Genomic DNA, 19,953 nt, shown 5'->3' on the forward strand with positions numbered 1-19,953 from the left:
CGCTAGTTCTTCTCGCAGTGGTATCTGTGGTGGCATGGTGAACCAGATGGGGATCTCAGCCCACCCTGCAAAAATGGATTTCTTTCCCTCCAGCCAAATCAGTTCTTCCCCATCTGGTTAATCGCTCAGCCATGGGAAAGGCTGTGCCAGTACCGAGGGGGTGTGATGTGAAGATGGGAATGAGTTCCTAGAGGGGTGTGGGAGGATGAACATTGGTTTTTAAGCAGCTTTGCTGCTGCTTATGAAACCAAAGGCTGGGCAACCACAACTCCTTGTGTGATGGTGTCTTTCTATATATTCTGACACTTCAGATTCAGTGTCGTTTGCTCTCTTTGGCTGTGTGGTCTGTGCTGCTTTGTCCTGAAAGTTCCTGCTTTGAGTGCACGCATTGCTCATGTCCTGTGCATGGTAGGTCTGTGGCGTGGAGAATGGTTTCCATATCAGGTGGGTCATCCTAGCTGTCTGAAACCGGTGTTACGCTGGCCTGTGATTGGGTCCACCTTCCGGAAGACATCCTCTGTCTGTATGAGATGTTGCAGTTACGGCAGGCATGTGTGCTTTCCAAGAGTCAATAATTAAGCGCTCTGCTACAGTATCCTCTGACTTTGTTTACTGCCTGTTACTGTATTTGAATTCAGTTGAGGCAAGAGCTTGAGCAGTTACAGGGACAGAGAGGTTGAGAGAATGAGTGTTGTGGCAGGAGCGCAGCCTCCTGGTACTTGTCCTTTTGTCCTCTAAACCCACCCCATTCACACATGCATTTGTAAGCTATAGCCTGTTCCTGTATTCTTCACAAGTATTTAATTGAATAAACATATTTACTATGATGTACAAATGATACCCAGGTAATTGCTACCCAACAGTATATTTGATATCAGCCTATGCTTTTTAGATAAATTTCAATAAAGTTCATACTGAGTGGTTTTATAGACCATTACTTTTGGCCAGTTCGTGAGCTGTCACACTAACGTGTTTTCAGATGAATTGCCTTCATTATCCTACTAATACAATTAATGTATCTTCTCGTGGTTACCTTGTCCTGCACTTTGTTTCTGAGAGGCATAACAGCATTAAATATCTGGAAAGAAGCTTTTACCTAGAAACCTAATGGGCTTTCCAGAGCCGTGGGTATGTTTCTCAGAAACCATAAGGGCTTTCAGTGTATTTTTCTTGGCGGCTTACGTAGGAGGCATTCACACCGAGCTAATGAGGAGGGAATAAACCGGTGAAATTCCTTGTTCAGGGCAGGATGTTAGCAGGGGTGAAGGGAATTTTGTGGTTTGCCCTGTGCTAGCATCTGTGCCTCTGGGCCCTGGGGCAGGCCAGCCCAAAGCTGGACCAGCAAAAACAAAATAAGGGGATGATAGGGAGAGAAGGATAGTTAGTGAGTTTGGAGGACTTAGTGGTAAATGTCAGAGGTAGGGCGAGGAAGAGGTGGCCACCCTCTGCCCAGCCTCCTGGAGCAGCAGGGAGGTGGCAGCTCACCAGGTGTCTCTGGAGCTGCAGTCTGACATGCCTTCTGCTGTGAGAGCTGGATCTCTTCATCTGCACCTTCAAGCTTTTTGATTTAAAACAGTCAAATGTTATGTATGCTAGTATGGATCAGACTCTTCCTATGCCTTCTTTTTTTAAGTTTTCAGCTTTTTAACTTTTCTTTCTCTCCAGCAGTGTGGGCACTTGGACCGTGGGTGTAAGTGGAAAGCTGAATGCGGGTTAGGTGAATATTCCTGCTTTGTACCTTGCGAAGTTCTACTTCAGCGTATGATAGTGTGTAGGCTTTTCAGGACAAAGATGTGTTTGCAGTAGTGTAGTGAGTACTTAATCTATTGTATCGTGTCTGGTGTGAGAAAGCCTGTGTCATGTCTTGGGATCAGCCTCCCACGAAGGTGCTGTTGACTGATGCCAGGTGACTTCTTTAGCCCTTTCAGACTGAGCTTCTCGAGTGCACGAGAAATTTTATTCTTCAGTGGGAAAGAAGCTGCCATGTCTGTGCTGTTTCTGCATGTTTAACTGTCAGTGTCGGTATAAAAGGGTTAGTTGTTGGTATGTGTTGTAAACATCATTGGCTAACAAAATTAGTGCCTTGCCTCCTGCTTCTTAAAAATAATGGGATGTTGTGCTCGTTTGGCAGCTTGGGGACATCTGGTGCTGTCAGAGCAATCTGTCTGCTGAGATGCTATGCAGACATTGCCCTGTCCAGAGTAAGATTTAAAAATAACAGCTAATAAGCTTTTAAAACAACTTCAACAGTAGATGCTTAGGGAAAGGAGTGGAAGGAGACTTTCGAAATGTATTTCCCTTGCTGACTTTTTAAAAAACACAAAGTTGGCAAACATACTTTATATTTTTTTAAAATGTCAGGAAGAGAAATACATTTCTAAAGTCTCCTTTGAAGTCTAATCTTGACTTTTGAGGGCAACCCAAAGCACAAAGAGCTGGAATCTATTAAGTCTAAAGTAGTATGGACTGGTTTTATGGACCTGTAAATACTTTAAATCATTTTTTCACTGAAATTATGGTTCTGGTTATTCCTTTTTTGTGCTGTACAGTGTCTCATTGTTAATTTAGTGATCAGTAGTAGTTCATTATTTGGGGCTTTTTTTAGACTACTCATTTCAGAAGTAGAGCTATTTGAGTAGTTTTACTAAACTTTTCCCATAATCATATTTGCTGTTCCATTGGAATGTCGATATAAAACTGTAACGGGAAGGAGCAGCTCAGTGACAGCTTTTAACAGATCTCTTCATGCAGATCTGCTTTTCCTTCCTATGTAGATGTGAAGGAGAAGTGTAGTAGATACATAAGCTCTTAAATATGAACCAACTGGATTTTCTGGCTTTACAGGGTTTATATTCATGATCTTACCTTTGTACTTCCAAAAGGTGATTTGGATGAACGGGTAGGTTGAATGAGTTGAGTTAGAACCTGATTCCTGGTTTGACAAAGCTTTTGGGGTAATGACTCATGGTGGAGCTGAGAAAACTGGCAGCTTTCTGGTGCTGTTGAAGCTGAGGTGTTCCCTTCTGTTGCTGGACTGGGAGTACAAGTCGGTCTGCCCTGGGGGAAGGAAGCAGCAAGTGGGAAGGGCTTATTTGCTTAGCCTCCATTTTTGTGGGTAAAGTGCCCCTCTTACCTGTGAGGTCCATTTTCATTGCTTGGGGACCACCGATGAGTAGACCAAACTTTACCTGTCTTGTCATTGCTCTGGTAAAATATTGTGGCTTTTGGGTAGGTCTTTGTGTGATTTGGTTTGGGTAGTTTTGTTTTTATTTTCTAACCAAAACATACAGGTAAAGTCCTGCATATTATCATGATGAGGAATTTTTAAAACTCTCACCAGTTGAACCACAACTGGTATTTCTGGAGACAGTGTAACCTTAACTGACACTGGATGGCTATCTTGTGTGATTAATAGCCTCTGTTTTGTTTTTAAAATACATTCCAATGGCATTAATAAAAATAATTGTATTCATATGACTTTTTTTCTTCTAGAAATGACTGCTGTTACTGCAGGCAACGTTAACTTCAAATGGGATCCCAAAAGCTTGGAGATAAGAACACTGGCGGTTGAAAGGCTACTTGAGCCTCTTGTTACACAGGTAGGAAGAAAAAAGGGGGGAAAAAAACCCCTTTGTTGGATGATTACCTGTTTTGATGTATTTCCATTAAGTGACTTTCAAAGCTGAAATTCCAGAAGTAAAAATGCTACAAAACTAAAAATGGAAAGAAGTGTACAGTAATTTCTCTGTTCAGTTTTATTGTAACAGAGTTATTGGGCATGAGTCTAGAAAGACCATGCTGCTTCAACATTTGATAAGACACAGTATTTCAATTAGAAATGCAGAAATGTGTGTAACTAATGTTCCATCGCTGCTCTGCTGTTTTTCACCCATGTTTTGAGTGGTATGCTGCTTATTTGTTCAGTCCTAAAAAAGCTGTGCTATGTATCATTTAAAAACTGGTATTTGGGAACAACAAAAGTTGCTTCCAACAAAGCCATTAGTGCTTGCAGTCTCATAAGTTTGTTGTGTGGGTTGTTTTTTTTATTTTTTCTTTGAGATTACCTATGTTTAGAATTCCCTTTGGAATGAGATTCAGGTGAATGGTGAAATGTGCAGTAGGGTATGTCTGCAACCTGTCTAGAACAGCCTTGTGTAAATAGATTGCTGACCCCTCTTAACCAAGTTCCACCTGAGAAGTATGCTTTTATGGCATTTGTTACTGCTTCAGTATATCTTGTAAAAGATATACATGCTTTTTTTTTTTTAAATTTCTGCCTATGCTTTATGTTGAATTTGTGAATAAAAGCTTATTTCTGCATGGCGTATACTGCCCAGTGAAATGCACTGAAGACTATAGGAAAGCTACAGTAAGTTTTTTAAATGTAAGGAATGCATATTGGGCTTTTTGAAGATTCCTGGAAGAAACTTTCTAGCAGGTCTGGAAGAGAAGGTACACTGGAGACAGTTAACTCATCTCTTCAGTGTTGTTTTCTTGAAATATGAGATTTAAAAAATGTCAATATGAACTGGATATGACTCCTGTTAAGTACAAACTGCAATGATCAAGTTCTGTTTCCAGCATTAGCATCTCTTTAATTGCCAAGCTGCTGTCTGTACCTGCTGTTTGTTCCCTCTAGATACTCAGATGGGCTGTTGGATCATCTATTATATAGCTTTTTAGCTACTGATCAAGTTACTGATGGAGTCTTTTCTTAAGAGAAGTTATTTTAATCTGGCAAATTTAACTGAGCAAACTTGTTTATAGGACCTTTTTGTCCAAGTTTAGTGTCTGTAACTTATTCCTCAAGCAGCACAACAGGCTATACAGGCAATCCCAAATTTTGAGAATGATGACTGGGAAGATACAGAGAGGAAAACAGAGTAAGTTGCCTTGTTGCAGCTTGTTCTTTATTTGTAGTACGTGATGAACTGAGTCCCCATTAACCAACAGCGATATTCCCATCTGATGGTTTTTGCTCTCTGAATCAACCTACTGAGAAGATGGATTCATCTCTGAGGACCTTTATGTCAGCAGTCCTTGGGTTTTCCAGAGTAGTAATATTTTTAATGTTGTAATTTAAGGTCCCTCTGAAGTAGCTTAGTATGCATTTTTCCTAGATTTAACAAAAAGGGGAGGGAAAGAAAGAAAGAAAAAAAAAAGGGGGGGGGGAAATGGAAAAGTGTGTGTGGATTTTGTGACATCTATCAGATTGAAGGGTATAGATCCTGATCCTGAGCTAATGGTGTACCTGGTGGTCATCTGGCTGCTAGTGACCATCTCCTATCAGGGTTTCAGTCTCAAACATAAAATTTGGAAATATTTGTTGATTTCAGGATGATTGTGAGAGTTCAGTTTTGGCTGTTTTAGGGTAATAATGAGCTCGAGGAAGTCCTTTGCTCTGCATTAAGTCTACTGGCTGTAGTGCTGTTTTTGATGGAAAAGATACTGTGTTGCTAGATTCCTGTAGGTTATGGCTTCAACCTTATTTGGGGTCTTTCATGCCTGGAGAGCTATCCGAAACTAATTATCCCCAACTTGATTTCTTTTTAAGTGGTGCCAAGCAACTCTGGCCTGTTCCTGAGATTGCAGTTTATCAAAAATATACATAGATCTTGATTCTCAAAATCAAATTTTCAGGTCTGCTGCTGATAAGAAAAATCTCTAAGCGGTTTATCTGAATTCATAATGCTTATTTAAGGAATGAGGAAGCATGGTAAGGTTTAAAGAGATGTGAAAAACACTTCCTTGAGTTTAACCTTTGGAGCTGGCAGTAGTGCAGGTATTAGTGATATGCTGTCTAGAAAAAAAATACATGTGGTCTTGCTGCTAAATTGGTAAACTTCTAATTTGTTTCATGTTTTTTGTTTTTATTCCCTCCATATATGCCTTTAGGTAACTACACTGGTTAACACTAGTAACAAGGGCCCCTCTAATAAAAAGCGAGGGCGTTCTAAAAAGGCCCATGTTTTGGCTGCTTCAGTTGAACAAGCAACAGAGAATTTCCTGGAGAAAGGAGACAAAATTGCAAAAGAGAGCCAGTTTCTTAAAGAGGAGCTGGTAGCCGCTGTGGAAGATGTTCGTAAGCAAGGTAAGAACTATTTATCTGCTGGCTTGTAAAACTGTGGGTTTTTTTAGAGTAAGTAGAACTGTTCCCATTTCCCTTTTGCTGGTATTTCTAATGACTCTGCTCCTCTTCACTTGCGTAGATTCTCAGCTTGTCTTACTGGCTTCCTTGAGGAATAATATGAACTGGCCAGATCTGGAAAGTGGATGTCCCAACTAGAGACTGAGAAGAGAAGCAGAAGGGCTGATCCTTTGAAGAACATTTGAAATGCACTTTAGGCTAAAAAGTAACACACCCACCCCCGCCCCGCCCCATAAATGTTATGGACCTACATCTCAGATATGTCAATAACTTCTTCAATATTTGAATCTATACAAAACAGCATTGTAGGAGGAAGAGCTGAGTGTTAACTTGATAGAGCCAGGTGTCTCGAATATGCAAAATGTAAACAGCTACAAACAGAATGCGAGGACCTTGATTAAATATTCCAGGCTTCCTCCTCCACATCTAGTGTTGATTTTTCCCGTTTTCTTTTTTACTCTTTTAGAGAAGACCTGCAAGAAAAGCCTGTGGAGCTGGCTTACTCTAAAATATGCACTAGTAAATATTGTTGCTCATAAATCATTTATCATTCTTCCAGTCATGAGCCTTTTCTATGCTTCAGTGAAACCCAGTCAACTGGTATTAATGGTGACGGCTGTTGCTGCAAAAAAAGGAAAATGCATTAGCATTAATTACTTGTTTGTAGCTGAAGTTGCACAGTGATGAAATGTTAGTTGAAAATGGTTCTAAGTTCTGGATGAGCCTGGTTGACAGACCAAAGAAAAATCAACATAAGAAGGCTGCAATATAAGGGGCTAATTGAGTTGCCTTAATTTAACAACAAACAACAGCAGAAGAGACCCCTTTGTCTTGAAGCCTTTAATTCTTGTTGCTTGCTTGATTGCTGCTTGGAATTGAGAGTCAGAGCTCATCTGTGAGTACCTTCAAATGACTCTTCGTGATATTAGTGAGCGAGGGAGCTGTACTCAGTCCTCAGGATTAAGAAGTTCCATTAGCTGAATTTGTAGTTGCATATTACAGTGAGAAGCAGGTAGGAAGGAGAGACTGATAGAAAAACCTTCAGGATGACACTTTCACTTGTTTCTTAGCCCCAGCTTGATTTTGAGAGACTACACATAGAGTTGATGCCAAAACCTCTCTGCTCTGTTGATCTTTGACAGAGGAGGTGGAGTTCATAGCTGAGAGGTGCTGGAGTGAAATAGCTTCCCACCTTAATGTTGTTTCACTTCTTCCTCCTTTTTTCTTTACAGCCTGCATGAAAGCTGGTGTATAGAGAGGATAGCTGTATCTGTGTTCTGAAGCTGGGTGGATGGTGATTAAACTTGAGTGATTTCACCGGAATACAACTGGTGCCCACCACCATTGCAGGGCTGGGCTGCTGGGGCAGCATGACCAGGGATAAAAGCCTCTGCCCTGGCATGGCACTGGTGTTTGTTCAGGTTCAGCAGAGCGGTTCTTCATGAGGAAATTAAAAAACAAACAAACCTTTGAGGAAATTAGAAGCAAATGGTGAAAAATGAGATACAACAGAGGGAAGGCTTATTGCTGCCAATGCCCGGGGGAGGATTGCAGTTCTCAGTAGTGCTAATAACAGCACGGAGATACAAACTCTCAGCGTACGTGTTTATATACAGTCTGTGCACTTCAGAAGTGTTTCCCGTATTGTGGTAGACCAGTTGAATTCCTGAACTGGAGAAATGATGGAAGTGTAATACAAAGCTGGTGCATGTGCTTAGCGAAAGTTCCAGGTGTTGGTGCCTCTATCTGCCTTTTGCAATTGGAGGCAAAAGTGGCAAGGAAAATCTGGGTATCTTGGTCAGTGATAGGGTGATTGTGAACTGCAGCATCCGTGTGTCTGATGGCAGAAGTGGGTTTATAGATGTATAGCATAATTTATCTTCAGCAGAAGACAGGAAAACAGAATTAATAATGCCTTTATTTAGATGAGGGAGCGGTTTAGTTACCATAATAAAAAAAGATGAATGAATGTAGACAGAGGTTATGAAGATGATTAGGACAATAGATAACTTGTCTCATCAGAGAAAATTAAAATTTTTTTTTTTTAGCCTAGCAAGAAGATTGAGAGGGTACATGATTTTAGTGAGCATGCTTGTTCATAAAATCCCATTTGTTGGGGGTAAAAACAAAGAAGTGAAAAGAGCTATTTAGAATGAATGATAGTATGGCTACATACTAAATCAGTATAAGTGGATCTTCAAAGTCTTCCTGATTTTTTTACAATGGAAGAATAAATTATAACTTGCTTTAAATATTAAATGAGTTCATGAAATATCCTAAAATGAAATTCCTGGCCCTTTAAAGCTTTGGACTTTTGACTTCTTTTAAAGTAGTGAAACTTCTTAAAATAAAATTTTGCACAGAAGAGTGGAGACGGAGAACCAAAGCATTTTTTCAGAACAGATCCTATTGTGGTTATAGAAAAGAGTACTGGGAAAATGTCTGATGTGAACATCTTGGATTTCAGCATCCTCGCAGTGTTTTTTACATTAATTTCTGCCTTTGGAGTTTTGCTGGGTAATAGAATGGGCAGTATTGGTCTTGTCCAGTCTTACTCCCCCCACTGTGAGCTCTTTGTAGGGTTTTACCTTATGATGAAGCATTGGACACTGATTGTATGTTGAAATTGTCAGCCCCTCTGGTGCCGTTGGGAGGTGTTTTGGAACTGAACCAGTTTCTTACCCAGGTGTTTGACACTGAGACAGGTTGCAGACTCTGAGGTTGAGAAGGGAATTTCTTTTGGGTCAGAGTGACCAAGCGATTCCTGTTTTCCTGCAGTACTGATGACCATAGCTCACTGCCTCTATATATCTGTATGCTAGTGTGAGGATCCAGGGTATGCTCTTACTGTTTCTTCCCATGGTAATTTTATGTAAAAGAACAAAAACGAAAGCTTAAGATTAAAAAGCTTAAGCCTGTGTGTAGGGTTTGAGGTAAGAGAATGGATGAATGGTCTGATGAATCCTGTGGACTTTGATCACGTTTCATGGTTGCAAAAGCAGGGGAATGAACCTACTGATTCAGCATGGTGTCTTTCCATGCTGTGTTTGAGTGAAGCTTTCTCCAAAATGGAACAGTGAGGCAAATTATGAAAGAGTAAAATCTTTTTTCAACTGTACTTCACACAAGATACATAGCTTAAGGATTTCCAAGGAACAGAAGGTGGCCAGCTGCAGAATTACTTGAAGTTCAACACTGAATTCTTCTCGGAAAATTCAACTTTTAAAATCTGTTGTGACCAGTTATCTTAACTTCTTAAAAGGGTGCAAAGAGTTCTTAGTTATTTTTCTGTAAGAAAAATGTTTTAGGAATGTACCACTTGTATTAGAAGTAATCCTCCAGCCCAGGACTTGAGATCTTTGAAAAGCCATAACCTAAGGGAACTCTGAGAAGGTTCTTGACAAACTGTAAGTGTTGTAGGCAGTATATGGATTTAATGAAAAAAAGATTAAGGAATTAACAGAAGCTTTTGTTGCCGTAAGTATCACCTCCTGGTTGATATGGCAAAAGTAGATATAGGGCCTTGTCATTTGTAGTAGAAAGCAAGGTCAGCCTTGTTGTGACACTCATGGTGCATATTGAACATGGCATTAGTGGCAAGACAGGACCTCAGTATCCAGAATAGAAGAGTCTTGAAACTCGAATTTTGCCTGCATTTTGGTGAGGAATAGGCACCCTCTAGGGAACTGTGATAGGGTGTTATGAGCAGGTAGAGGTATGGCCTGATGGCACTCTTTGTACTTCTGATACTGCTGGCAAAGCAGCCTGGAGATGGGCTTTGAACTGGAAGATGCTGAAGGATACAAAGTTATGTGTAGGGATGAATTTCTATCTTGGAAAAAAAAGCATTGGTACCTGTGTGTGGCCTAGGCCTTGCCTGTCTTCTCTGCTGCTTTCCTGTTCCATCAGTGTTCATATAAAGAAAGCCCTCTCTGTCATGGTCATCGTGTACTGTGCTGCTGAGGTGGATTAATAGTGCTGTCTGAAAGTGCTGTCAGACCCTGTGGGCATGGTGGGAATGAGGCTAGAAAATGGTAATTTTCTTTTGATGGACTAAAATCTTACTATTTGTGAAATGGGCTTTGTTCCATTAGATTTAATTGAATTCTTAGTGCTTTATTGACAAGATCATAGTATGGCTACTGTTGCCTCTTCTTTTTTTGACTCTGTTTTATTATCTTTCCCTTGTAATATGTAGTGAAAATCTAAGGCTATATTGGAAAAACAGATTACTCATATAAGAATTCATACCAGCTGTATAATCTGAGTCTCATAGTCTGACTGTTCTGCAGTGTATTTCTTTTAACTCTTGAAATCTTGTTTTCAAATTTGCTATGTTATCTCTGGTTCAGATTTGAAAATTAGAAGATTATTCTGAATCCAATTGGAACTGGTAATGCACACACAATCCAGTAACTACGTACTTAGGGCAAGGCAGAGTTCCCTCTTACCCTTTGAATCTAGCTAAAATTAACTACCCCATGTTGCCTTTTTTTTTTTTTTGAAAAGAAATCTGAAAGTTGGCTTTCTTTAATTTGCAGAAAAAAATATATATATGCAACAACTTTAAATATAATCTTCCTTTAATTCTGGGAAGCTGGTTATCTTTGACATCCTGACAAGCTGTTTGAAACTCTCTAAATCTTTTAAAGTATCTTGTTTAAAAAGGAATAGCATTTTATTTCAGGGCTGGCTTGGAGGGTTGCAATTTGAGATGGATAGAGGGTAACTATGGTTTTTAACCTTCTTAGCAATTTCTGAGATTCAGATGAAGTAAGTGGCCACCCCTCTAAGTTGTTTTAAAAGGAAGTAAATGAAAACAACATTCTTTTGGGAGTTGGAGATGTGGAAACTTTACATCTAAGTAAATAAGGGAGGAAATATTTGTAGTGAATTTTGGTTCTGGCATATATTCTTAAATCCTGAGATTGTTAATAGATTTCATGCTTGTGTTAGTGACATTAATTTCACTATTATTAGCCTCTTCCAGAAGGCATAAAGAAAGGACCACGTCAACTATGTAGGGATTTTATAATCTCATGGCTGGCTGCAGTTTTTCAGCATTGGAGATGCATCATCTTTCACCCATCTGGAAATCTGAGGCTCTTAACGCTTGTTAAAATAATGAATTGTGTTCCTCAAAGTTGGGTGGGATAGCTTTAGATTGATATTTATAGCTGGTCTGTACTTGGACAGAAGCTTTTTTCATATGTCACAGTACTGAAGTAGCATATTTTTTATCTTAAAATGTTGTATGCCAGTCTTTGTTGTATTATTTAAGATGATGGAAGGGTGTTACATAGGAGGGAGCATTTGAACAAAATTGAGTATCTTGATGTAGTTGCTTGTCAGGCTGGCAGCTGTGTTTGGGCTGTATTTAGCTATGAAGGTGTAGAGTGCTTGGGTGCTAGAAACCATTCCAGGGCAAGATATTAATTGCTTAATGGTAAGTGTGTGGATGGTTAACCCCAGGCTCTCCGGTGGTAGGTATTTTTTGTAGTTAAAAAAAAAAAAAGTTAAAATTGAAACAGTTCTCATACTAGGGGTAGGCTGCACTGATTGCCTAGCTGTGGGAGCAGGCAAGCCCTTGGCAGGATGGTGCTGCTCCGTTATATTGACATTTTGGTGCAGATCTTGACCAGCCCTGTTTGGTAGTGATCTTGATGGGAGTCACTGTCAGCTTTCACTTGTGAAGCTCTATTGAGGTTTATTTCTTATGAGACATGCTATTTCTGTTTTGGCATTTGGCTGTGTGGGCAATTTTTCATACAGGTTTGAGAAGCCTCTGACAGAGCAGTTACCTGTAACACCGTTTGCCTGCTTTCTGGTTATCTCCAGTTACCTGCAAATCTTTGGCCTTGAGTACCTAGTGTTTTCTAAACCAAATCCTAGCTGTTCACCAAATGCTTCTGAATTGCAAAGAGATCCAAAAATAATAATGTGGATTCCAAAACTTGCTGCTGTGTAGGAACTGTGGTACTGGAAGCAAAATGCTGCCCCAGAAAGTTGGGGGAGAAATTGAAAATTTAGTCCTGACTCTCTGCAGACATTACTTTTATTCTTTCCAAATGCCTTCTGGAGGGATTTCTCTAGCTGTGTAAAGTGGCCTTTGCTTTTCATAGTTAACCAATTGTATTGTTACCATTTGAAACCCTTTTTTCCTCCTGCACCAGATGTAGACCCACAGGCTATGAAACATTGAAGCATTTTACTAAGCGGTGCCTTGCTTTGAATGCAAACCAGGACATATCCAGCCAGGTCATTGCTCAGAGTTGTTTACAGTCCCATGAGCTGTGGCGTTTCCTTGTGTGTTTACAGTACTTTCTGTTGCTTTCTGCCTGACTCCTACATGCACACGAATCAGAGCTTTTGCTTAAGCTCTGAAAGCGTTGTAGTTTGTGAAATAACTGTAGTCCTGCTTATAATGATGAAGGCATGCTGGATTTGCCTCTCCAGAGGGTTCTGGCATGTTAAAGCACCTGTACAATTGGAAATAAGGACCAAAGAGTTACTTCCCAGCTCTTTCTCTGTACAAGACCCTCTTCCCTGGTGTGGTGTGGTAACCATATTTAGAGGTAGTTACATGCAATCTTAATTGCTGGCTGTATTTAAGCAAATGCGTTTTGTTTTCAAGACTTAGGTCGGTTTGCCCAGGAATCCTTACGGCCTCTGAAGAAATGCTGTGTGATGTTAAAGTGCAACCATCTTCTCCCCTTGTGCAGGTGACTTGATGAAGAGTGCTTCGGGGGAGTTTGCAGATGACCCCTGCTCCTCTGTGAAGCGAGGGAACATGGTGCGAGCGGCGCGTGCCCTCCTCTCTGCCGTTACTCGGCTGCTGATTTTGGCTGACATGGCAGATGTCTACAAGCTGCTTGTCCAACTTAAAGTAGTAAGTGTAGTTCTCTGCTGTGATTCACTTGCCGTGCCTGGCACGCCAGGCATGCTCTGTCAAGTGGCATTGTTTCATGCATGTGTGCTGACCCCAGTGTGTGCACTATCAGCAGCTTGCTTCTGGAGCAGGGAGGTTTTCAGGGTTTTTCCTGTGAGCAAAACCTGTGCAATGGCTGTTTGCCGCTTGTTTTTACAGTCATTATCAGTAGCTTTTGACATGGTGTTGCATTTTATTCTGAATTGAAACTAAATGCACTGTGGTCTGCAACTGCAGGTGATAACCAGTTTTTTTATCTTGAATAATTAATTTAGCTTGCTTATAAACAATACTCCCTTGTAGCTACTAGGAATGAGTAACTTCAGTAGACTAAATAAAGTGAATATGGAATATTTGAGGAAGCTTTTTCTTCCCACAAGCGAGAGGGTGGGTGGGTGGTTTGTACAGAATTTGAAATGAATGTTGATACTGGGCCCACTTTTGCAGCAGGGCTTTCAGGACTCTCCTCATGCCCTTTGACAGCCACTGCTGCAAGCTCTGCCAGGGCCCTGGGCTCCTTCATACTCTTGCAAATGCATGTGCTTGGCTGTCTCTGATAACTGCTGACTGTGAAGCGGTAGCTAAGCCTTGAGTACTGTTAGCCCCTTTGAAGTGTGTGTCTCTAAAAAATAAAAGGGGGAAGAGGAAGATTGCTTTCTCTGCCTGCTATGAAGTACATTCTGAATTACTTCCTGAACTGTATTACTTGAAAAAATATGTGAATGTATATTCTTTTAGGTGGAAGAAGGTATCCTGAAACTAAGAAATGCTGGCACAGAGCAGGATTTGGGTATCCAGTACAAAGCCCTCAAACCAGAAGTGGACAAGCTTAATATAATGGCAGCCAAAAGACAACAGGTATAGTGATGGCAGCTCTTTCTTCTGTACATTTTCTTACTTTGAAAAAGAAAAAAATAATAAGGCAGCCTTGCTGCTCTTGGATAGTACCCATTGCTGCTCTTTTTTTTTTTTTTTTTTTTTTTTTTTTTTTTTTTTTTTTTTTTAAATTGCTGGGTACTTTGTGTTGCATGCTGCCATGTTTTGGAAATTTCAGCTTGCCTGGTAAGGAGAAAGTCTGCTCAGCTCTAGTGTACTGCTTCTGATGGATTTGTTCTAGTAGCATTTGTTTGTTAATGCTGTAGTACCTTAATGAAATGCTGCTTTCCAAGACTCGCACTTCCCATTTTGAAGCACTGCAGGTGTGGGTAAGGCAAGAGGATCAGGATGTGACTTGATGCCTGGTGCGCTCACCACTTGACCACTCTTTGTGGGTTGTGCAGACAGACTGAACATGTCCATTTAAACAGGGAGCAAGAGTCATGGCTGGACACAGAATTACAACTCTTTCCAAGAAAGTGAGTGGCAGTGCTGGTTAGTCCTACGCTGAAAAGCCCGTTTGAGACGGGCATTTAAAATCCTATTTGTTACGTGTATGTTCTCTGTTTGGATAGCTTATGTTTAACCTTAAACTGTGTGTAAAAATTTTTGTTCAGCACTGTTGTGAGTCATTCTTGTGTAGGTAAGCTTTCAAAAGAAACTATAGGTGTGGGCAGTCCCATTTATCAGAAATAACATAATTCTTGTAGAACACTTTTTGTTTGTTTGTTCTGCTGATATGTACAAACCAAAACTACTTATGCACCTCTGACACTGCTTGGTTTTTTTTTCACAGATTCATCTTTGAAAATAAACTGGGTACAGTCTAAAATGGATTGCCAGTTGGTTATGTATCTAAAATCTGATTGCAGTAAATGGGAGCAGGGTTGTGATGGCAATGCAATATATGTTCTTAAACTGCTTTGTGATGGATTGTTCTACACTATGGGAAGTGGTTGTACTAAATCCGTAAATCTGTGAGCCTGCTTGGAGTGCCCTCCCTGCTTAGTGTGTATCTTAGAGGTTGCATATTACCCATTCATTTTGAACAGTCTGTCAGATTTTTTTTCTTGCCTTAATAAGGCAGCCCGCTTCATTTTCATCACCTCTTTGTTAGATTTAAGAGAACTTTAAAATTATGATACTGCTAATAACTGTGTTCATTCTTCCTTTTATAAATTTACCGCTCATGCTGGACTCCAAAGCTTTATCTAATCACAGTGCTTCTGTTCCAGACTGGAGGTGATAGTGCTTTAGAGAATTGCAGCTGTGAGTGTTTGGGAAAAGACGTATGGGCTTGCTCGCTAATCTTAAATTAGTGGTAATTACAGTCATTGGATTAATTTCATCTGATTGGAGATGAACAAGCAGTTGAATGAGATGATATACTTGTTCTTCTAAAATTAAGTACCTGAGTCTCTTGAGGAGAGTAAACTCTATCTTTTAGGTGATTAAAGAAAACATTCTGGTTGTGAGTCTGGAGTTTAAAGAAGATCTTGCTTCTCATGTGCAAGTGCAAGACAAGATTGCAGGGGAAGCCTCTTGTTCATTTGGTAGATAAAGATAAAAATTAGCTTGGTTCTTAAGTTATCCAAAATGTAAGGTATTCTGTTTTAAGGATTTAGGTTTCTTTGTGATTTTTTTTTTTTTTTTTAAGATGCAATGCAAACTGGAAGGAGTGGAGAGAGAAATGTGTGCTCACTTCTGTGTCCTCCTTGTTTGCAGTTGTTACCAGCTTTCGGAATGCTGGTTCTCTACTCTGGAGAGGAGCAAAAATCCAACCTCAGATTTTGAGTTGGAGTTCTGAATTGCCATACAGTGTTGGTTTTTGGGTTTGTGTGGGTTTTTTTTTTTTTCTCTTTATGAAGCTGCTATGTTTTGAAATTAGTTGAGCCCTTAAGAATAGGGATACTCAATCGGAAGGTAGATTTGAGCATACTAGGCAAGGAACCTGCCTGTCTTTTGAAGATGCGGGCAGACAGTGTGTGGATGTTAAATGTGGGGAATGTTCTAAAATGCTCCTTTTTTTTTCTTTAATTTTTCTAATAGGAATTGAAGGATGTGGGTCACCGTGATCAAATGGCAGCAGCGAGAGGAATTCTGCAGAAGAATGTTCCCATTCTTTATACAGCATCCCAGGCCTGTCTGCAGCACCCTGATGTAGCTGCTTACAAAGCTAACAGGGACTTGATCTACAAACAGCTTCAGCAGGCGGTCACAGGCATCTCAAACGCAGCTCAAGCAACTGCGTCAGATGATGCTGCCCAGCAGCAGGGTGGAGGTGGAGAGCTGGCTTATGCTCTGAACAACTTTGATGTAAGTTTTGAACCCTTTATGTTTTTTTTAATTAAAAAAAAAAAAAAGTAACTCCAACTCTTGAGTTTGTTCCCCTGATTTACTAGCAACAATTTGGTTTTATTTATATTGCCTGAAAGATAATTTTCTACTGAAATACAGCAAGTTGCAGGTAAAGGAGGCTTTTATTTTTTAAAAAGTGTTTTTCCAAACTAGGATTGATGGAATATAGAAAGTGGTTAGTAAAGAATATATGTGGTTCTTGGTGATTGAAGGCTGTCTAGTTAAACTGCGATTGAAGGCTGTCAAGTTAAACTAGCTCTGAAATAGTGGTTAGCCTACTGCTACATTAGATGTAAGCCCTTGGTTTATTTGAAATTGATTATTTCATTAATATATTTATGCAATGTATTCTTGCAGGTGACAAAAATGACTTATTAAAAGTGAATAATGTATTTGGAACTGTCCAAACTACCTATTGAGGAGAACATAAAGTGGGAAGTTTAATATGATCTTTGGTTGGGAATGATTTCAAACTGATGTGTTGTACTGATCTGTCATATTCTTTATCTTGCATTCAGTAAGTTAGTGAGGATAGCCATGCATTTTTACTGAGAAAGCTTTCCTTTTGAAGCCAGTATTCTGTGTCTACCACTGATTCAGCCTCTGAATTTTAAACACCTTGGCACTAACTTAGCTCTAAAACTTTATTTAATATTGCAAAGCTGTCACTCAAAAGGTGTTTAATACTTTTGGTTTTGCCAGATATAGTTTACCTTCTCCTTTTTGCTCTTACAGCTCTTGTTCCTACCCTACATTACTTTCTTTGCTATGTTTCTTTTACCAGGACAAAGTACTGTTTGAGTGCTCCCTATGCATGATGTGAAGCCTTTTTATGGGATCTCTTGGGTGACAAGAGAGTGTTGTGGTTGTCTTTATCTTTGTGACTATGATTTCAGATTTAAGTCTGCTTTTCTTAAATTCCACCAGTTGTACGTTCAGCTATGTAAGTCTTGAGTGTGCCTCAGGTTAGCACCCAAGGGATTGCAGATTTGAGCAGGTATGTGTGGGAGGGGAAGGCAGGGCCTGTGACAGCACACATTGTTAAGAACTACTTGGGTACGTAGAATTGAAGAAGCAATTCAGTTCAGGTTCATGGATTGGCTAATGTAGCTCAAACCATTTAATGTGATTTCTGATATATGGCTGTATTTTACTATATGAACTCTAATATATGGCCAGAGACTTTTTTTTTTTGAATGTTGCAGTTCAGATGAAGCTTTTGAGCTTTTAGTTCCCCTTTGTGAGGTGCTCTAATAGCAGCAGGGCTTGTGCAGCAGGCCAGCTTCAACGCACGTTGCGTGCGATAGCTGTGTCATCTTCTTCCTGCCAGAGGAGACGGACAGAACAAATGTGTTCAGGTTCTCGGAAGATGTTATCCCTGCACTTAATTTCCTGCTAACATTTGACTATTATTGCACTCTTGTAATAGAGACTTTGCACACACATATGCCCACAAATAATCCAGTGTTTTTACTGTGGTGGTAAAATATTAAATGGCTACCAGAAGATAACAAGATAATCATTATCTCTGTTTTGATGGTGCAGTTCTGGAGTTGTAGCATACTACTGATGTATTATCTGCACCCCTAAAGTTTCAGGAGAATGAAGAGTGTGTTGGAGAACTTGTGCCATGTTCTAATCCTGCTGCGAAGGCTGCATGGTTACTCTGTAGGGAGACAAAATGTGCTGGCTGTTGGGAGAAGCAGTGGTTGTGATGTTGCCGTTAGAGTTAGCTGGCATACAAACTGATTGTGAAAACTCCTGTATTAAAAATCTTTGAGGCCTCTTTATAAAGAGCTAGCAACATCCTCCCCTCTTGCCCCCATAGTGGGAAGAAAATGCACGCAAACCCTAAACAAAGCACCAGACCTTGAAATGGCCAAATAATTTTTCCTTAATGAATTGCAAACCTGTTTATATTGCTTGAAAGTACTCACAAGGTGATAAATACTATGCTGCTGCTTCTTGGTGAGCTTCTATGGGTGATAGTATTGGCCCCTTGAAAAGCAGATACGTCAGTACTGCTGTTCCAGCCTCAGGTCTCTCAGTATGAGTTGTGCTTAGTAATACTTTGTCAAGATAAACCTGTGATGGTTTTCTGCCATGAAGAAATTGATTTCTGTGGTGTTTGAAACATTTGTGTTTATGTTTTACTTTGAGAATACTGTTGTATTTACCTGCATAATGGTGAAGAAAGACTGGATGAACTCAGACAACAGGGCGCTCACTATATGTAGAGCTAATCTTGAATGTTTGTTTTCCTTGTTTTTTTTTGTTCATGGTGGGATAATTATATCTGGCAACTTAACTAGTGAAGGCATGTCTGGATTGATATGTAGTTAAGATGAGTTCTGTACTTTGAACCTTATTTATGCTGGCATGTTTGATTTTTTTGCCATTCATGTAACAAGGCTTCCTGTGGCCAAGTTTTGTTTAGCTGTCAAAGCAGCACAAAAAATGACTAGCAATGTAATCTGCTGGGGAACCTTTTAGTAATTTTAGAAAACTACTCATGAAAATCATCCTCAGTGCTAAAACTGTGTTGTTGGCTTTTTATGCCTGATCAGGGGTTTGCTGTAAACATTGGTTATCTTGATGACTTAACAGTAGTAACTTAGTGGTTGGTCTGATTTACTAGTTTCTAAAAATCTTTATTTTACTAGAAACAAATTATTGTGGATCCATCAACCTTCAGTGAAGAACGTTTTAGGCCTTCCCTGGAAGAGCGCCTGGAGAGCATCATTAGCGGAGCAGCCCTGATGGCTGATTCATCCTGCACACGTGATGACCGACGGGAACGTATAGTTGCCGAGTGTAATGCGGTGCGACAGGCCTTGCAGGATCTACTTTCAGAATACATGGGGAATGTGAGTATCTTCTGTTCTATTTGTTTAGGTTGTGTGGTTTTTAACTCCATATGATAATCTAAAATGTGGAATCAAAGCTGTGTGTATCAAAGCTGTTTTTCCTCTGTTCCCAAACAGAATTTGAACAGTAACTAGTAGTTCTGAAAGGTTTGTCAGGAGGCAGGATCAGACATACTTAAAAAATTACCAGTGATTACTTACCTTAAAATTGATCTCTAGTCTTCCAAGCAACAATTACAATAGTGTTAACTCTTTGGCACTGTTCTTATTTATGACTGTTAATATTGGTTTGTATTGAAATTCAGTCAGTCTTCTGCCTTGGCTTACATAAGGTAACTTGGCTTATGGAAAAAATAGTACTACTTCTGTTGAAGCTTGGAAAGTTTAACTGTGTTATCTTTTTAGCTAAAAACATAGTTTCTCAGAATCAAGTTAATTAGTCTACTCAGTTTGAGTGGAGGTGATATATGAAGTTAAATACTTGGTAAGAAAACCTGAAAACAGCTTGGTATAAATATTGGACTCTTGAGCAGTGTTTTTCCAGTGTTTAGGTATTTAATGTACAGGTAGTATTTGAAGCCTGAGAGTTTAAATAAGCTTCATGTCATGCAAATGAGCTCCTGCACTTGAGGGCATCTTGATATAATATTGGACTTTCCTCTCCTCTGTTGCCTCTTTGTTCTTATCCTGGTGGGTTTTAATCTGAATAGCTCTTGCTGTGTTGAGAGATGAGGTTGGGATATCTTACGATTTAGACTATGTCTAGTCTTTAACAG

General features: G+C 39.8%; 1 protein-coding gene across 1 annotated transcript in view; it reads left to right on the top strand.

Moving 5' to 3' along the window:
* The first annotated feature begins 3,494 nt into the window (after positions 1–3,494).
* The window catches only part of CTNNA1 (catenin alpha 1), a 100,691-nt gene continuing 84,232 nt past the window's right edge, over positions 3,495–19,953 (top strand). Inside the window, exons 1-6 of the mRNA XM_026857948.1 lie at positions 3,495–3,599; positions 5,896–6,091; positions 12,871–13,037; positions 13,815–13,934; positions 16,002–16,268; positions 18,974–19,177. Of these exons, the coding sequence (XP_026713749.1) occupies positions 3,495–3,599; positions 5,896–6,091; positions 12,871–13,037; positions 13,815–13,934; positions 16,002–16,268; positions 18,974–19,177 (1,059 nt within the window). The remainder of the gene's footprint in view (positions 3,600–5,895; positions 6,092–12,870; positions 13,038–13,814; positions 13,935–16,001; positions 16,269–18,973; positions 19,178–19,953) is intronic.

Source organism: Athene cunicularia, assembly GCF_003259725.1.
Source record: "Athene cunicularia isolate RWA chromosome 13 unlocalized genomic scaffold, athCun1 chr13_part1, whole genome shotgun sequence".
Classification (NCBI taxonomy): Eukaryota; Metazoa; Chordata; class Aves; order Strigiformes; family Strigidae; genus Athene; species Athene cunicularia.